Here is a 13,592-nt window from a genome sequence, read left to right as displayed (position 1 = left end):
CGAGCTCGCCCTGGTGCAGCCCATCCCTACTGCTTTCCTGTGAGAACAGCAGAACGTGATGCTTTTCACGTCCTGCTCTGGCGCACCAGGCTGCCTTTGCGCCTCTGTCTGGGCTTCCCTCCTTCAACATCAGCTCTGCTCAGACCTCTAATAGCTTTCTCAATCTGGGATTGAATTAAATTGATTAATTTAAATTCAGTGCTGAGACTGAATCCGAGGCCTTACTTAAAGTCTGCAGTGCTCCATCCTTCCTCTCAGTACCCAACCCTGCAGGGGCTTCACCACTCAGCGCCAGCCACTCAGTACCCAACCCTGCAGGTGCCTGGCCCTGGGCCAGCTAAGCCCTGTCTGAACACTTGCCGGAATAGGCCGGCAGGCCCCTGTTATTGTAGCTGGCTCTTCCTAGAACTTCTCTGTGGACTGTCCTATGTAAAGCCACGCGGCTACATTCTGTCTTAGTCTGTGTGACTGTAACAGAATCTCCCAGAGGTGGTCATCTAGAGAGAACAAATGTTGCTATTTCACTGTCTTGAGTTCTTGAGGCTTTGGAGGCTGGGAAGTTTAACATGAAGGAGCTAGGAAGATTCACTGTTTGGTACAAGACAATTACCCACCTTCCAAGATGGTGTCTTGTTCCTTCATCTTTAGAGTGTGGTGGTAGTTGAGGGGTGGTGAGGTGGGGGTGAAAGCTGTGTGCTCAGGTGACAGACAGGTGGGATGCTGAGGCTTGGTGTCTTTTCCTTTAGCATTTCTAAAGCTGTTACTCTCACTCAGACAGATTCTTACCCGATGACTTAGATTGTACAATACCTGCTTTAGAGCTAACACATTTTGTTTTTCAAGATATGAAATTTGGAGCAATACATACATGTAAGCTGTAGTGAAGACTTTACTAAAAATGACACCTTCTCAGTGAGGTCATCCCAGGATTCTCTGTAAAATGCTAGCCCAGTGTCCTTACTCCCAGTGCTTGAGATCTCCTCCTGAGTGCTTGGAGTTCATCAGTAACTGTCCCTTATCTGTTTTCTTCACTGGGTGGTGAGCCCCATGAGTCAGGATTAATTTCTCTTTAATTCACTGAACCTTCTCTAATGTCTGTCCTATAGTGCTCAAATCATCCTTGGTGTCTGAATATGATCCAGATATAGTTAAGGTGAATAATAAAATTCTCTCCATTCAAAAATTTGTTGGTTTACAAATATTTCTACTTATACATATGCAAGCCACTCACCCAGTTAATAGTTCTAAAGTCAAGTCTAATTATTTTGCAACATAATGTCCAAACTGAGATATTTATATTTTTTTTCTGTTTATTCTACTTTCTGGAACATTTGATAGCAGCTTTCTACCACAAAACATTTTTAGATTAAAATTACCTTACCCCCTGTGGTCATCTGTGGGCATTTGTGGCAGGCTCCGTGCTGGTACTGAATGAGCTGTGCTGATTGGACACTGGGGGCTCTAACAAACTTTAAATTTCAGCAAATGCCCAGGGACTAAGCCCGAAGAAGCCAAGCTTTCCCAAAGGCCAATGACAGCAGGTAAGTTGTCTCTCCCTGCCCCTCAGGGCAAATTGCTTTCTGTCAGGAGTGCGGGCTTAAGCTGTCAGTAGCTCTACCATACTGCTAAGGATTTTGAAAATAAGTAGAAATTGCATAATTGTCTAAATTCAGGGCTCTGTTCTGTCCAATAGGTGGGGAGCTACCATACTTTAGGGATCATTATTTAAACTTCATAGCTTAAAACTGGCCTCTGAGCTGTCTATCAGTATTACCAAGATCCACGTTAACTGGGACTGCATCATTTTACAAACCAGATGCAGAAGTCAGATTTTCTTTACAGATGTCTTCCCTGCTGATTCATCTACCAGCATTGAGCTATTTGATAAATGATAAAAGACTATCCTTTCTACAATACTCAGAAACCAAAGTTACCACTTGAATTTAGATTCGGGTCCTTAAGAAAATATTAGGTTGGAAGATTATAACTTACAACTTTACAATATATCTTAATTACATTATTTGCTGAGTAAAAGTTTTACTATGAAATGTTCGAACGTTGTAAAAACTTGCTTTCTTCATTAAATGGATTTTCTTCCAACAAACCACATTATTTCCATATTGACTATTACGTGTTTATGTGTCAGTAAAATGAATACTGTCATCAAGACTGACAGATGCTGTCCAGAGCTGTGCTGATAATTTTTCCGTGTGATGGCTGTCCGAGTTAGCTGTGCTTCCGAGCTCATAGTGAGACACCCACCACACTCTACATGCCTGCTTTAACCGATAACTAAATGCTAGAGTTCCGAAAGATTCATCTATTGAACGTTACATAAAATAGGGTTTTCTTTAAGTTGACTGCACATAGCTTTTATGCAATAAGATGGAGGGGCGGAAAGTTACTCGCGGTGACCGAGAGTCTGAGTTAGGTGACTGGTTCTATAGTCACTTTGCCAGAATGCAAACCCCAGTTCTGCTTGTTGATATTCATGAATGACGGGACTTGTTATGTGACCTTTCTGAGTCTGTTTCCTGGTCTATGAAGCTGGTAAAGCCACCGGCTCATAAGGCTGCTGTAGGACTCCAATAAATAAATAGATGTAAACTTAGAATGGTGCTTAGCTCGCTTTAATACTTAGTAAATGCTTTTACTTACAGTAAAACTTGCTTCAGCAGTTTCTTTCTCTGACCCCTACATAGTGACTAGTTCACACATGTTGCTAACAAAAATGAAGATATACATTGGGGTACTAGCCTGGAGTTGATAAGATTCCACTCCTCATCTCTGTCTCTGCCATCTTGACACACTTAAGTCAGGTGTGACCTGATAGGATACCTTACTGTAACTTTCAATTACATAAGCACCTAACGATATTTTTTCCTAAGGGAAAAACTTCAGGTTACCAGTAGAGTAAATAATTATGTGTCTATAAAATTAATTCCTATGGATTGATTATCAGATTAATTATAGTCAATGACTTTAATTTTCACATGAGAGTAATCAGACATGAGATAGAGATTAATAGAGTAACCCTGACTATGGACTAATTGTGCAATGTACATATATTCATGTAAATGCTAATTGTATAGAATGTATGTGTAAGGTATGTAATTCTATATATCAAAAGAAATACATGTGGGAAGGATGTTTGCATAGGAGAGTGCTTATGTCTGCAGTGTGTAACTGGCATTGCTCAGACAGGTTCTCGTTATCTTTCAGAGCCTTGTGAAGATGCAGGCTGTGTCTGTTGGACTGCTCCTCTTCAGTATGACCTGGGCGGCACCAGTAAGCACTTGCAAAATCCCTCACGTGTTGCATAACCTTCCTCTCTAGTTTGGAAGCAGGTTTGGTAAGAAGGAGGTGAAGAAGCATGGAGGCTAAACTCAGAAGCCTGCCACTTACAGTATGCAAACTGCAGGAGAGCGAGCGCCATGCTGTCTTGTCCCAGAGTCTTTGAGAAAGCCAGTAGCTGATCACAGCACCATGGCAGCTGAGATAGAGCAGTATGCTCAAAGACAGACAGGAACCACGCTGAATCAAAAGAAACTTGTGGTATTTTACCTTGAGGAGTTTGACACACATGTGTAAAGCTAACTAAATACAAAGATGGCACCGAGAAGGGACTAGAATGTCTCTGCGCTCAGGCAGCACCTTGGCACAGTGGGATCCCCTCAGAGATGTTCCCTTCTTTGGCGAAGCCAAAATGGAGCTGATACCCATGAACGTAACCTAAATCAAGCTCCCGCTGCCTCTTGTGTCTTTTCTTCTCCTGACTCACCCGGATGAGCTCTCAGGATGTGACCAAATTATCCCGTGACAAAGGCAAGCATTGCACATGTTTTCCGAGATGCAGACATGGGGCAAATTAGATAACGTCTTACGGACATCCGAGCTCTCAGAGAACCCTCTGGGCTGGGGAACTAGGGAGACATGTACTCATTCCAGGCTGACCATGCTTAAATATAGGTCCTAAGCAAGTGGGTGGACATCTGGGTCACCAGACCCACAAGGGTGAACCATGGCATCTGGAGAAGGGGCAGAAATGGGGGGTTCTGAACCACCCCTGTCCCGTCCCATCCCATTCCTGCTTCACACACACATACACACAAACCACCCCCACCCAACCCCCATTCCTCACTGCATCCCATCCCATCCCCATCACACACACACAATCACCCCTACTGTAGCCCCATCCCCCACCCCATGACCTACCCTCATTCCTCACTCTTGCTACACACACACACACACACACACACAATCACCTCTACTCTATCCCCATGCTCCACCCCATGATTCACCCTCATTCCCCACCCCTGCTTCACACACACACACAATCACCCCTACTCTATCCCCATGCCCCACCCCATGATTCACCTTCATTCCCCACCCCTGTTTCCTGTCTCTCTCTCTCTCTCTCTCTCTCTCTCTCACACACACACACACACACACACACACACACACACACTCATTCCCACCCACTCCCACTTCACACACAACCTTACACACTGGTAGGGGCTGTGCTGAGTGAACCTTGGTCCCACCAGATCCTCGTGAGGTCAGTTGGAACCATACAGGCAGGCATGAAGCAGGCTGGTGGTCAGGTGGGTCTTGCTGACCCGCTTCAGTCCAACCAGCTGAGGAGGAGTTATTTTGAGCAGCCCATCCCAGGGACCAGCTGAAGTGTCCTTTCTAACCAGCTTCCAGTAAAGGGCTAGGCCAGTGACCACCAGTCAAAAGAGGCTGCCAGCTTCCCTCCTAGGGGGCAGACAATGTCATATCCATTACAGGGCCACAGTCAAGTCCAGGGCAACCGCCAAGTGGGTATGGGAGGAGCAGCGAGGGCTGCAGATGTCACAGCAAGGAGTCTTAGCAGGGGAACAGGGACAAAATTGGGTATTAAAATTGCTATCTTTTCTCACGGAGACATTCCACTTTAACAATGGTCCCAGTTGTTTAATTGTAGATTGTTGGTATGTGTGCATAGCAAGCCATGTGCATGTGTCTTATAAGCCAAAATCATCCAGTTTTAAAGTGTTAGAAACTCGAAGGAAAAGATTGAGCAGCCTAATGCAGTTAATATCCATCTTGTGCAAATGGAGGCTTTGATCTAAGTAACAATGTATCAGAAACTTTACTGGGCTAATCTATGTCAGCAAGTATGTGTTCAACATGAACGCAAATGTGTGTGTAAGTGTGTGTGTGTGTGTGTGATCTAAGTAACAATGTATCAGAAACTATACTGGGCTAATCTATGTCAGCAAGTATGTGTTCAACATGAATGCAAATGTGTGTGTAAGTGTGTGTGTGTGTGTGTGTGTGTGTGTGTGATCTAAGTAACAATGTATCAGAAACTATACTGGGCTAATCTATGTCAGCAAGTATGTGTTCAACATGAACGCAAATGTGTGTGTAAGTGTGTGTGTGTGTGTGTGTGTGTGTGTGATCTAAGTAACAATGTATCAGAAACTATACTGGGCTAATCTATGTCAGCAAGTATGTGTTCAACATGAACGCAAATGTGTGTGTAAGTGTGTGTGTGTGTGTGTGTGTGATCTAAGTAACAATGTATCAGAAACTATACTGGGCTAATCTATGTCAGCAAGTATGTGTTCAACATGAACGCAAATGTGTGCGTAAGTGTGTGTGTGTGTGTGTGTGTGTGTGTGTGTGTGTGATCTAAGTAACAATGTATCAGAAACTATACTGGGCTAATCTATGTCAGCAAGTATGTACACAAATGTGTGTGTAAGTGTGTGTGTGTGATCTAAGTAACAATGCATCAGAAACTATACTGGGCTAATCTATGTCAGCAAGTATGTATTCAACATGAATGCAAATGTGTGTGTAAGTGTGTGTGTGTGTGTGTGTGCTCTGTTAGAGGGTATTATGCTATCACAACACTATTTTATTTTAACACCTACCCATGTTATTTTTACATTCTTCTCCCTAAAGTTTCTTTTGATATTACTAACAATGAGGTAACAGTTTAAATTTATATTCACAGAATCACGGAAGAACTAACATAATAAATAGGGGCAATAAAGAATAAAGCAGAAATGTGTCCTAAAGATTTAATATAAACTTCAGGGACATCTCTCCATGTGAGCAAACATTCTTCCAAACAAAGCTACTGTAATGCTTTTATTGCTTCAGTCTTGGGATTTTCAAGCAGCAGATTCAGGTTAGGGTGCCTCTCTGCTTCTCTGTCACCAGCCGTGTCTGCGTGGGCACTCTTTTCTCTATCGTGCATCTCACGTGGTTGCTATGGTGCACAAGCGAAATTACTATGCGAAAGTCCTTTGCAAACTGTGAAATTCTCTGCAGATGTATTGAGTCCTAGAAAAATAAGGTGTTATGGAAAAACCGATTGTTTCTAGAATGAAGTGGAACAGTAGACAAATCCTTGCCTTCCAATGGCATGCTTTCACTAACCACTTGAATTTACGCTTCTGTGAAGATTTTGTCCATTAGAATATAGACACATAAACAGAAGCCCACGGCTTTGAGGGTTGTTTAGGAAAAGCACCCTCTGGGCCTGTGGCTCTCAACCTTCCTCAAGCTGTGACCCTTTAATGTGGTTCCTCCAGTTGAGGTGACCCCAACCATAAAATCACTTTTGTTGCTACTTCATATCTACACTTTTCCTTCTGTTATGAATCTTAATGTAAATATCTGTGTTTTCCAATGGTCTTAGGTGACCCCTGTGAAAGGTTCCCTTGACCCCAGGGTGGGCATGGCCCACAGGTTAAGAACTGCTGCTCCAGACCACTAGGACAGGTGGACAAGTCCTCAGACTGCTTGACTTGTCTTTCTTTCTTTTGTAAGCCTTCTTCCTCTTCTGTGACTCATCTGTCTTGGTGCCGACATCCACCCTAGCACACACGAGACACCAGCACACCCCACTCCTTTGCTCCCTAAGACACATCAGAGATAAGCGACAACTTTTCAAAGAAAATATGAAAACAAAAACACTGAGGTTTGAAGAGTTGTCACACCATTTTGTACACAGGAAACTTGCCCCCAGGGTTTTTATGTTCTCTATTTTGTATTTTGTGTGGGATTCTGTGTAACATCTCACAAGGCCCACAGTAGCTACCTGTGTCTATTCCTGTGTCTGGCTTTTATAAGCCTTGGCAGACAAGTCACCTACTGACAAGTTTCACACTGATCAAAGAGATTGCCTGATTCCCTGGCCAAAATGACTGGCCAAGTGAGGAGGCACCACAGGTGCACCTTCACCCACAGGTGCGCCTTCACCCACAGGTGCGCCTTCACCCACAGGTGCGCCTTCACCCACAGGTACGCCTTCACCCACAGGTACGCCTTCACCCACAGGTGCGCCTTCACCCACAGGTACGCCTTCACCCACAGGTGCACCTTCACTGGAACACCGTGCCCACCTCTCTTCACCCCACCACATCACATCACAGGACACTTCTCCACACTGGAAATGGATTCTCTTGTAGAGATAGCATTGCCATCTAGTGGGGAAGGATTGTTTCCCCTAACAGATAACTATTTAAGAAAAAGTGGACCCTATCTTTCTCTGGGTCAGAACGATTTTTCCATGTTAATGTAATCCAGTGAAAGACATAGAAATAAAACACTTACTGTTTGAATAAATGAATGAAAGAACTAACTTCTACTTGGTGAGATTGATTCCCTTGTTTCCTGGCAGATATTTCAACCACAGACTGTGAAAATAATTTTAGCTCTGTAAAGGGGGAAAAAAACAGCAAGAGAAAAAAAATTAGCTACCAAAATGTTCTTGGGTGCGTAGGCCGGAAGTGCTCAGTATCTAGCACCTGTGTGCCGTGTACATATGAAGGCAAACTCCTAACTAGAGAGAGGAGAGGCTGGTCAACGGCTTTGATGGAGATTGGGGTTCACAAGGAAGTAGTTTTCTGCGTGTATCCAGAAAGTTAAGCAAATACTGTCCAATTTGCATGTCACCAAACCACAGCTTGTTTCTACCATGGTTTCTCCTAGCGGTCCCTGGTCTGTGTTCCGAATCTCAGCTAAACACTACAAAAGTACAAACGACAAACTTCAAAGCCAGAAGGTTCACGTGGTAGCATTTGCCAGCTGGACTTTAGCCATGGGCAAAGTAAAACCTATCTTTCTTCTAAAGGCCTCTCCCCTCTGCTCTGGAAATGTCCCTTCGTGTTGCAAATCCACTGAGATATGGCAAGAAAATTGACACAATGTAGAAGACAAACAATTGACAGTGGCATGCAGAAAAAACATATTTCAAGATTAGTACAAGAGAGAAGGTGGCCTTCTGGGGGGGGGGGCTGACATACGCCCTCTTGTGGTTATAGGTAGTATTTCCTATTGTCCAAGGGAGAACTTGACTTCTCTTGTTAAAAACTATCCTGTAGTATTAGGAAGAAATCAAGAAAATTTCTTAAGAGATAAAAACCACCTTAATATACTGTAAATGATTCATGCATCTTTTATAAGGGTCACCATGAAAAACATGTCTACACTGAATGTAGTGTAAAGATTAGTGACCATGGGAAGATGCCTCACATGTGAACTAGCCAGGGGAGATAGCAGGAGACTGGGCTCTGGTTTCCAGTGTGGATGTTGCCTTTCTTCCCTTCCCCACACTCCCCAGGTCCTGAAGTCACTGTGCTGTGCAACTCTGTGTTCCAGAATCTTCCTTACCCCCATCCCATCCACTTCTTTGGCCCAAACCATGTTCTAGTTTGGGACCTACTTCTGCAAGTGTGGCCGTGATAGACCTTAGGGGTCTGTAATTGTTATTGTGCTGTGCACCATTGCACTGTATTTCATAAGGAGGATTTCTGAGCATATTCTATACCATATGCTAGAATAGTGTAGACTCCCAGGGGAACAAAGTTACTATGATGGTGGTAAAGAGTGACACGTGTGAAATTGGTAAAGAGCAACACGTGTCTCTTGTACTCATTTCATGGATGACTTCATCCATGTACAGTCACACTGAAGAGGAAGAATGAGGCTCTTATCACTGGGATGACAATAATTCTTTTCACTCAGTGGCTTCTTGCAGAGTCGGTCCTGCAGAGAGCTCAAAGCACTTCCAACTAAAGGCATATTTACTTTCCTAAAGCTGGCTTTATTTCCCATGGAAGTAAGAATTCTATAAAATTTTGTTTTCCTCTGATAAAAATCCTTTGTATGGCCATCTGTAAGGCTGCATCGTTCTGTCTGTAAAAGCTAGTTCAGTTCATCTCGGTTCTGCATGGCGCTCCTGCTGAGTAAGATATAGTGTAAGCTGAAGCAACTGAGGAATGCAATTCCTTCTCTCTCAGAACTGAAAGACAGAAAATGATCACAGGGAACCCAAGACTGGATGTGGGAAGTGCCACGTGAGTGCCCCCAAACCCCCAATGGCACATCAGGGTCTGAGAGTACAAAGAAACCAGTTCCCTGCTGATGGTCAGAGAAAGGTACACAATGGAAACTGTGAGCTAGGTTGTGGGGAGCAGTAAGGATCAGGAGCACAGAAGTGAGTGGGAGAGGCTGCTGTCCAAGGAGAGGAAGCCCCGAGCGAAGGCAGGATGGAGAAGATGACCAGACAGCTGACTCACACTCAGTCATGCAGCCTAGGGCCAACTGGAGATCACTTCCCTGGGCGCATGCAGGACAGGAAGCCTTCTGTACAGGACAGGAAGCCTTCTGTACTTTAAAATATGTTCTCAGACAAATGGTTAACTGTCTTGTGGCAAAATTAAAATGTACCTTCATGCCTCTTTTTGTTAAATATGAAACAGTTTTATTTACCCTTCTAGCTAAATGTACACTAGTCATTAGTAAGTACACCACCATTCTTAACAAAAAATTCCTCTGAGAATAGAGAGAAAAACTTAAAAATGCTTAAGTTTAAATTTAACATACTGATTTTTCTAACCCACTTGTTCAGATCAAAATGGCTTAACAGAAGTAAGTAAACAGACTTAAGCACCAGCGCAAGCTTTCTGAAGCTTGATGGCTTTAGTCAAGTATTTAGAATGTTTTCTGGTCAGAAGTAAATCAGTTCAGATCCTTTTTATTTTCTTCTCATAACGAAATCCAATTTTCAGAATAAACTTGGAGCTATAAAAGTTAGTAAATAATGGTATCATCATTCCCATGTGAAATTTATTAATAATTGTATCTTACAATGAAAACAAATGGAGAATTTTTGGAGATTTTGGAGACTTCAGGCTAACAAGTTCTCCCAGACCTGAAGGGACTTCCACAAATTATCCTTACCTGCAGGTCAAGTGCCTGCTAAGTCAACGGTCTCAAAGCTCCCAACACTTAACAGTGCATTTAAAGCCAGCAGAGGCAGAAGTTGCACAGTGAGATGGCTCAGAAATGGCTGCCAACCCAGACAACCTGAGCTCTGTCACCAGAACGGACATGGTGGAAGGGGAGACCAGACACTCACAAGTTAGTCTCTAACATTGATGCATGGATATGACACACTCATGTTCTCCCTGCTCTTCAACACAGGCACACATGGGCACATGTGTGCATGCGCATTTGATCAGAGGCCTCAGGTTGCAGAACCAGTCAAGAATGAGTCCACAGTTCTCTGCCACCGCACGCAATTCAATGACTTCTAGAGACTGGGAGGACAGCTGTGCGCCCTGTGAGGAAATGTGTGCTCTTATCACTATGTAGGGAAGCAAGCTCGCATTCCACCAAGGGCACCACACAGCCCTGCATGCACGGCAGTTGCCAATCATTTATCTATAACTTGGTTAACAAGAAACTCTGTGCTAGATGCCTGACTTCCATTTTATCACTTAAGAGTGTATCTTTTAAAAATCCTGAAATGTGTGTATTTTCTTATTTTGAGGTGAAACTTTTGATGCTCAAAGAAACTAAGTAGCATCCCCGGGTCACGTGCTTCCCTGGGTCACGTGCTTCCCCGGGCCACGGTCACGTGCTTCCGTGGGTCACATGTCTCCTCAGCTCATCCAGCCCAATCAGGGTTGGCAGCTGATGCCCTGAGCCCTCCTGTAGCACAGTTACTTCAGTGAGCGCTGGTGTGAGAGATTTGCAGGTATTTGGGGCCTGGAAAGATGATTCCATAGCTCTTCCAGAGGATCAGGGTTTATTGTGTGCACTCACAGGGCTGCTCACATGTGCGTCAGACACACACGGGGCACAGACATATTAATAATAAGGATCTAAATGTTCGGCCATTTTGTCTGTTATCTCATCTGATGCAGTTCACCGTGGCCCTGGCTCGCCTGGTCTACTTCAGCGTCTTTGCAATCTTCCTCACCTCCTAAAGGTGTAAGCTTCCCGCCAAATCCTCCTTTTCTCCGTATGGAAGCTTTCATCTACTCATGTCTTTAGTTATCATAACCAGGATGTTAACATGCTCAAGGGCAGCTAGCATATTGAAGTGTGTCCTATCACTTAGTCTTAGAGTGGTTGATTCTTACCTGCCCATCAGATCTACCTCGGTCTTACTGTTCGATGAAACCTCCGTTGTTCCTTCCATCCCTGCTGAGCTGTAGACTTTACATCAAATACATTTTACACATAAATATAATTTATATGCTAAATAGGTTTTTAATGCTTTTTATGAATTATCAGGTTTTAAAAACATACAATAATCATTTTATGCTCAATTTCTTTACTTTATAAAAAAAGGAAAATAAAGTAGAGATAGCATTGCCCTTCACCATTTTGACAAGAGAAGAAATCATGAGTCAACACTGAAAGAAATCTTTACCCAGAAAAAAAGAAAGACGTCTAGTTTTGAAACCAATGAATATAACCAAAGTAGTTAAACTACAAATCTTTCTGTAAATCCACAGATGCTGAATGCAGGCGGCGGCAGCTACCAAGGCAACCCCCACGGGGACTTAGCAGCATCGGTGCATCCTGAGCGCGTGGTGGGTGAAGGAGCAATGGACAGACAAGGTGTTCCCCTTCACCTGCCTGACCAGGCCAGGCATGGTGCTGCCCTCCTCAGAAACATCATGCTGCCTGCGAAGGGTCTGGTGACTGGGGCCGAACTACGACGGGCAGGAAACCAAGAGAAGAAACCTCAGAGTGTTCTAAGCGTAGTTCCAGCAGATGTCAAGGACGCTAAAGACTCCTTAAAAGATATAAAGAATCAGCAGAGGTATCTGCTATCCCAAACCAGCCCGGTAAAAAGCAAACACACCCGTCAGACCCGACGGAGCACTCACTACCTAACGTACTTCCCCCAAACCAGAAAGATTCCCAGTGACTTTGAAGGCAGTGGTTCCCCAGATCTTCTAGTGAGGGGAGATAATGATGCCCCTCCTTTCAGTGGAGATGGGCAACATTTTGTGCACGTTCCTGGCAAAGGAGGTGCTGTCTCGGGCTCCAGCAGAGCTGAGGTTGCTGACCCACACGGGAGTGGACTGGGCTCTAATGAGATCCCGGGGAGAGAAGGACAGGGCGGCAGTGCCTATGCAACCAGAGACAAAACTGCACAGGGGGCAGGCTCTGCGGGCGTGAGCCTTCTGGAGGGCGGCAATGAAATCACAGGCAGTACCAGTTTCAGGGAACTCCCCGGGGAAGAGGGAAACAGAGTTGATGCCAGCAGCCAGAACGCTCATCAAGGGAAAGTAGAATTTCACTATCCACGGGTGCCCTCGAAAGACAAGGGAAACGTGGGCGGCAGGGAGCACACAGGGGGAGCCCGTTACAACGAAATCCCCGAGAGCAGCAAAGGTAGCTCTAGCAAAGATGCAGACGAATCCAAAGGGAACCAAGTAACCTTGATTGAAAGCCAAAGATTTCCAGGTAAAGGCAGAAGCCAGGGCCCGGCTCCTCCTTCTCCTTCTCACAGTCTCGGAAATGAGGTTAAAAGTGAGGAAGATTCCTCTGATGTTCTCAGTAGAGAGGGAATTGCAACAGCACACAGCAGAACAAACCACTATGTGCACCACGGACGAAATAATCGTACACGGAATAAAGGGGTGTCACAGCGGAGAGGCTTCTGGCCTCCGAGAAGACCCCATTCCCACAGGCGCGTTAGCACCCGCCGAAGAGACAGCACAGAGTCATCATCCAGTGGAAGTTCTAGTGAGAGTTGTGGCGACTAGTCCCTGGGATTGAATTAGTCCCCTGCTCCAGTCCTGGAGGAAGAGCGGACACAGCCAGAACTGAGCAAGCTAACAGACTTGTCCCCCTGGAGGGGACATTGTGCTGTTTTAATGGTCATCACAAGAATTTCTACTCAAAGTTCTAATGCTTTTTTTTAAAATAAAAACTTATGTAAGAATTTATATAATAGATAATATTTGGACAGCGACACATTAAAACAGTCTGTGAATGTCACAAGTGCCTTGATACGTGATTTGCTCTTCAGACGTGACAATAAATATGCTTTCTCTATGAGGGTGTGTAGTTCAGTGATCTACAGCGACTGTTGGCGGTGCGGGGAGAACTGAGAGGTGACAAGGTTGGTCCGCCTCCACAGAGAGGTACGGTATGCGAGCCGAATCCCCTGGACGAAGCTCGAAAGCATCACTCTGATCTAACTGACCTTTCCTCTGTCCACACTTACTGTGTCCTCTGAGGCAAGTGTTATTTCTGAGGTCTATCTAACGTTGGACACTTTT

At 44.5% G+C, this 13,592-nt stretch overlaps 1 protein-coding gene across 1 annotated transcript; it reads left to right on the top strand.

The window, feature by feature from the left end:
• The first annotated feature begins 3,216 nt into the window (after positions 1 to 3,216).
• On the top strand, positions 3,217 to 13,073 carry Mepe (matrix extracellular phosphoglycoprotein). Its single transcript, XM_052199619.1, has 2 exons — positions 3,217 to 3,288; positions 11,811 to 13,073. The coding sequence occupies exons 1-2, from the start codon at positions 3,235 to 3,237 to the stop codon at positions 13,071 to 13,073; spliced, it is 1,317 nt and encodes a 438-aa protein (XP_052055579.1). The 5' UTR covers positions 3,217 to 3,234.
• The last annotated feature ends 519 nt before the right edge of the window (positions 13,074 to 13,592 follow it).

This window comes from Apodemus sylvaticus, chromosome 11 (genome assembly GCF_947179515.1).
Source record: "Apodemus sylvaticus chromosome 11, mApoSyl1.1, whole genome shotgun sequence".
Taxonomy (NCBI): Eukaryota; Metazoa; Chordata; class Mammalia; order Rodentia; family Muridae; genus Apodemus; species Apodemus sylvaticus.
This window is presented reverse-complemented; position numbering and strand designations above follow the sequence as displayed.